The 6,000-nt window shown below is 37.9% G+C and overlaps 1 protein-coding gene across 1 annotated transcript in view; it reads left to right on the top strand.

The window, feature by feature from the left end:
- The first annotated feature begins 760 nt into the window (after positions 1–760).
- Positions 761–6,000, top strand: part of LOC126473315 (peroxiredoxin-like) — a 39,440-nt gene continuing 34,200 nt past the window's right edge. The window contains exons 1-2 of the mRNA XM_050100298.1: positions 761–925; positions 1,721–1,766. Of these exons, the coding sequence (XP_049956255.1) occupies positions 872–925; positions 1,721–1,766 (100 nt within the window). The 5' untranslated portion in view covers positions 761–871. The remainder of the gene's footprint in view (positions 926–1,720; positions 1,767–6,000) is intronic.

Raw genomic sequence — 6,000 nt, 5'->3', positions numbered from 1 at the left:
TTATTTGAATGAGGAGTCTGTCAAGCTGATCAATGAAGCATCCACAGAGAAAACATTAAATGATGTTTTCATTAAAACTATTGATCGGTTTGTTATAGATAGAAAAGCTTCAAACTTTTAAGAAACCTGGTTTGTCTATTTTTTTACTGTCATAAATTTCCCACATACATACAATGTAGCCCATTAAGTTAACTGTAGGCCTACCTATAACAAATAATAAACAGTGCATATAGTTCTAAGCTTTTGGGTGTGCACATTGATAAAACTGTAGATTGAAAAAAAAACACATACTAGACATGCTAAAACACTTAGGTATGGTTGTTTTTGCCATAAAAGTAAGTAAAAACTGTGAGCACAGTAAATTTGCACATTTTTATTCACTGATGTCCTACAGTATAAAATCCATAGACAAAAATATTTATTGCATAAGGGAAAGTACTCCTATATATTTTCACTATTAATTAATGTATTCTTATTCTATTGGATGTACGCTATATTGTTAATTACTTGTATTCTTAATGTTGTATTCTTTCTATTCGCGGCTGCTAAACGATTAAGGTCTGGTAATAAACAGCGATAATATGAGGATGTCCATTCCATATAATTACTGTTAATTTATCCCATAAATTATTTGGCTGTCAGGGTCTTGGTGTATTTCGTTTGGATGTATATTATCTATATCTATTTGAATTCAGTAATGAGATATCGACTAAAGTTACATTTTGTCGATATGCGGCATATGAAATTCTGTCGTCAGTAATATCGCAGGATCGATGTCGGTCGTCGGAAGTTCAAGTGTAACTGCATGACTTTTGAAGAGTTGTGTGGTTGTTACAACTTTGTTTTTTTAAAGTAGTGATTTTTTTTTAACATGGCTGGACTAATCAAGTGCATTGCGACAAGGATTCTGCTCTCTAATTCTACGGTAAGTCTAGAAAAGAACAGCTAGGGTACAATGTCAGACACCGGTCTTCATGCATTTCTTCATTCATTTTATGATTACATGCCGATCATATGTTACGAAATTAGATTTTGTCACTGCGTTTTTATTTAATTCATGGTAGAAATACATAATCTAGACCAGGATCTTTAATTCTATCACCCCAGAGATCACATTGCTACTTCCAGTGTGTGTTATTAACCACAATAGTATTTGACCATTTTTATTTCTCATGTTGAGCTGACGTAGACTTTTCTTCTATTCAGAACATTTGTAAGTTGAGTTCCTAACGACGATTAGATGTAGCATTAAGAACAAGTTGTACGACATTTTGTTGTATTTTAGTTCGAAAAACCACAAGGCAATAGTAAATTTTATCCTGAGGTCACTGTTACTGTCGTAGTTTGAGTCGGATAATCCTTTAACTTACCAATTGCAGATGTAACTTGACTGCATTTAATCGGTTAGATCAAATAATTCTAACTAATAAATTCCAATTTACACGAGTAGTTGAGTGGTATATGTAATAAGGAACACAGAGCAGGTAACTTCAATCTCAAGTCACCTTTTCTTTACTTACAGCAGAAACGGAATGGATTTGCTTCTGCTAGAATAACACCAGAGTCGATACTAGTTCAGACAGAATAAAGAACCAGTTGATATGTGCCGAATTCTGTTGTAGTGAAGTGCAGTTATGCCCTTATTCTGACACTTTCCTTTTTGTCCACAGAATAATCCTGTCATAGATAAACTACATTTTACTCCTTTTTTTTCTTTCAGAAATCAAATGTGATTTCTTCAGTGTTCAGCCGCAATATACAACTGGGTAAGTGTTTTGCTTTAATTTCTGAGTTGTGTATGTTTGAAGTTGTATTAAACAGATCTTGATGTCGCCAGTATGTAAATTAGCTGCTAGTGAGCTGTGTTCAATGAATGCTTTGTTGCTGTTTTCAATAAAAACAGCAGCTGATAGTATAAGAGAAGCAGTGGTTATTTTTAATGTTTCAAAGTACCTGTTTTCTTTTAGTAAACATATGTAAATCAGTCAAGAAGGAACTCCCGTAAGTGTCAATTAGAGTAAGTTTGCAAGATCATCATGTTATTGGTTTATTTTACTGAAGGGGCTGGTAGCATGTGCCTATTTGTTCCTGGTTATGCATGATTTGACTTACGCTTCATCTCTGAAGGCTCTCATTTGTAAGGCTACTTCTGGCATACCCTTGAATGGGTAACTGCTGTCTAGTGTGTGGTTGTTATAGAGGAAGAAATTCATCAGTCACTTCAAATGTTGATTTAGGAAGTATCATTCTATCCTAAATGATGTGACTCTCATGGAGGTGGCTGTAAAAGAAGCTTTCTTATGGGATAGTATGTTAAGAGAATAGTCTTATGTTATTGAAGCACCAAATGACACTGGAGGAACCACATACCAAGCCAGTGTAATTTTCCCATTGGTCGTTCTCTAAGTTTAGGTCTTATCTCGAGCAGTAAATGCTAAATGTTATTCTACTCATGTTTAATCAACTGTGGATGTGTCAGTTTGTGAATGTCTTCACTGAATAATGTGCTAAAGCTTCTGACATACACACTTGCAGTTATAGGCTTCAGATTCAGTACTGTTGCTTCTGAAAGAATATTGCCAAATATAACTCAGTTTGTGAATCTCAACTTGGCAGTTCTGTCAGTTTTGATTAGAGTACAATCTTCATATATCTTCTGATGTTGATCACATATTTGCTCAGCTTTGGCTTTTATTCCTCGGCGAATGATACACAAATGCACAACCAGGTAATCTCTCTTGCGGAGTTAACACTGCGATTGCTGTCTCACCTTGAAGATATACGTCATTTCTTAGACATAGCTTGCATGTGAAAATAAACAATAAATTTGCACAGTAGTTGTGATATCCTTTACAGGGTGTCCAAGGAGGAATGGTCAATACTCAGGTATATTGGGTCGACAGAAGCGTCCGATCCAACGCGTCGGCTTTGACCCGTGACGTAAGGGTGTTGTCGTGTGTGACGTCATGACGGCGCAGAGTTTGGTTTGAGTGTGGCTGTCTCCAGTTCTGTTTTATCTTATTTTATTTACTTTTCTGATCTGTTCGTTCTATCCCGTGAGATTTTTTTTTTTTTTTAAGACAAAAAACACTAATCAGCTACTGAAGCATCTTTATCTTCTATGAGTTGCAGGGGTTACGACCCCTGGGGAGGTGGGTGGGTATTCATGCATGGCTGTCTTCACTTACACGTTGTAGCTATGCAAGGCGTCTAAATTTGTTTATGTTTAGTTTGCCCCCCACCCAAAACACCCCATTTCCCGCGCTTGTCCCATTAGTGTCATTAGGCTTCTTGTGGAAAGTGTGTGTGTTTGTTTTTGTTTCCGCCATATTTGTGACGTCGTGGGTCAAAGCAGACGGGTGGGATCGGACGCTTCCGTATTTCCGGTATATGACAGGAACAATTGATTGAAGCAAAAGATTCATATTGACATACGCCCTATTCCAAGTGGTTTATTTTCTGTACTATTCAACACACAAAGGTTTACACATGTACACGCATTCAACAGTTAGTAAACATTACAACATGTGTTTTCTAAAGTATCAATTGAACAATGCATATTTTTAACACATTCACCTCTAAGCCTTACTGCACATCACATTACAGCTGTTGTAGAGTTCACAAGAAATTTTTGACCACCCCACTGTCAGTTGCTGCCTCTGCACATCCCCTAATGAAGGCAGCAGTGTCCATGTTGCAGCCAGGCAAATCATCTCATTTATTCACCTTTCGTTTGTACACCTCGTGCTTCATCCAACCCCAAAAACAAGAATCCAATGGCTTAATGTGTGGCGATCTTCGTGGCCAGTAATTTGAACTACCATGACCAGTCCAGCGATAAGGGTAAGATCATTTGAGATGTTCCCCCACATGTCTAGGAAAATGTGAAGGGTCTGTACCATGCGGGAAGTACGTTGCAGTCTGTGTGGCCAAAGGAATGTACTCAAGGTGATCAACAAACGAATTTTCCAAGAAATGCAAGTAATCTGTCCTGTCATTCACTCTTGTAAAATGACTGGACTGAACATATTACCCATCATGCAGCACCAAACACTGGTCTAAAACCAGATCTGGAAATTAGTTTCCACTGTAACATTTGGATTATCCTGAAGCCGTCAATGATTATTAGACGTGGATTCCATTTCGTGTAAGCACAGCTTCATCAGTGAAAGGTATTATTGGAAGTACGTGACAATTGACATTTGGCTGGTGACAATTCTGTTTGTGTGGCATTGTTGCAAAGTTGAAGATTGTGGTTGAAATGCATACGCGAAATGCACATGTAATGTTTTCCACAAAAGTATTGGTCGGAAATTAATATGGTGAGCATATCTTTTTGTGCTGGTAGTGGGACTGGTGCAACATTTCAACAATGTGTTGCTGTTCCAGTGCACTTTGTTGAACTGTATTTCAGAAGAAAAAAAATGGGGACTTTAAAGAATACCTTTTTCATGCAGTTTGCTGAAAACTCTGGTAAACACACTATGATCAGGAATTCAATGCGATGGAAAGTGCCAGTGGTATTCTTCAACAGCAAGAGGAGCACTGCGATTGCAGGTGCCATAAACATACACTATATTTGCATAATCTTCATTATTTTAGATATGTGGCATTTTAGCCAGTGCATGTACAAGCACAGTTAACCAAAGCTTCTCTTTGATACGCTCAATGTCTTACACTACTGCACTCACAATACACCAAGGAGAACTATGCATTCCATAGGTTAGTTTAATGGCAGAAATAACTCAAGCCAAAAGGTTGAAAGCAATGAGGTATGTTGGGCTAGAATAAAACATGAGATGTTGGATGGGTAAAATGCATATGTGCATGCCACTAGCCAAAACAAGTGTATATTAAATGTGTCCTATCTTGGAAATCATTTGGAGTAGAGCATGCATCCATATGAAGTTTTTTTGCTTCAAACGAGTGTTCCTATCATATCTCTGAATATTGAATATTGACACCTCATGTAATAAATTATTATATTGTTTGTTAGTATCATTCATTGGAAAGGTAAATGTAGGATTACGCATCAACTGGGACTTTTGTGGAAGGTTGCCAGATTTATTGAAATCCTTAACTTCAAAGCTATATTCCACTACCAGATCAGAGACATGTTCTCAGTCAGTTTTGTAAGAAAATGGTTTATGCTTCAGAGACTGGAGGCATGGACACAAAAATACAGGTTTCAAGTTTGCAATTGATAAAACCAAGTGTGTTAATTTAATTTTATGAATCATAACTACAGTGAACCAGAGCTAGATTTTAATGGCAGCATTTTTCATTTAGATCAGTCAGCTAGGTTCCTTCATCTCATTTTTGAGAAAAGGCTCACCAGTAAACATCAGAGTATATCTGTGGTACAGTTTGGTATGTAGAAAAGTTCTGTAGACAATAGTTTTTAAAGCATTGTTCCAGTACTGTCTACACTAAAAGTGTAAAATTTATGGCTTGGCTTAAAGATTTTGCACATAGTGCACAATGTTGGCAGGCAAGTGGGATTTACTGAACGATTCCTATCCCTGGCCTCTTTATTGAAATGGGTGAACCTTTACTATTTGATAGCAGCTGTTGTTGTGATGCGCAAGCACAACTACTGCTTGCTGCTTCACTTCTCAATGGTTACCCTGTTCGTGTCGAGTCCCATAGAACTTTGAATTCCCCCACTGGTGTAATTTACACCAGGCTGCTCGATGGTCTCACCAAGGCCGAAATCCAATCTTACCTCTCTGATCAGGGTGTCATTGCTGTCCATTGTGTAATGAAAAAGGTTGATTCCTCCTTAGTGCCCACCTGCACACTCTTTCTCACCTTTGATGGAGTGGTGCTTCTGTCCAAGCCCAAAGCAGGCTATGAAATTATCACAGTCCGGCCGTACATTCCAAACCCAATGCACTGCTACTAGTGTCATCGTTTCAGCCACACTAGAAGGTCTTGTTGACACCCAGCCAAATGTGTCAGCTGTGGTAGGGATGTCGACAAGGCCGGTTTTCCACCTCC

The sequence above is a fragment of the Schistocerca serialis genome, chromosome 4 (genome assembly GCF_023864345.2).
Source record: "Schistocerca serialis cubense isolate TAMUIC-IGC-003099 chromosome 4, iqSchSeri2.2, whole genome shotgun sequence".
Classification (NCBI taxonomy): domain Eukaryota; kingdom Metazoa; phylum Arthropoda; class Insecta; order Orthoptera; family Acrididae; genus Schistocerca; species Schistocerca serialis.
Note: the sequence above shows the minus strand (reverse complement) of the source record. Positions and strands in the feature narration are given on the sequence as shown.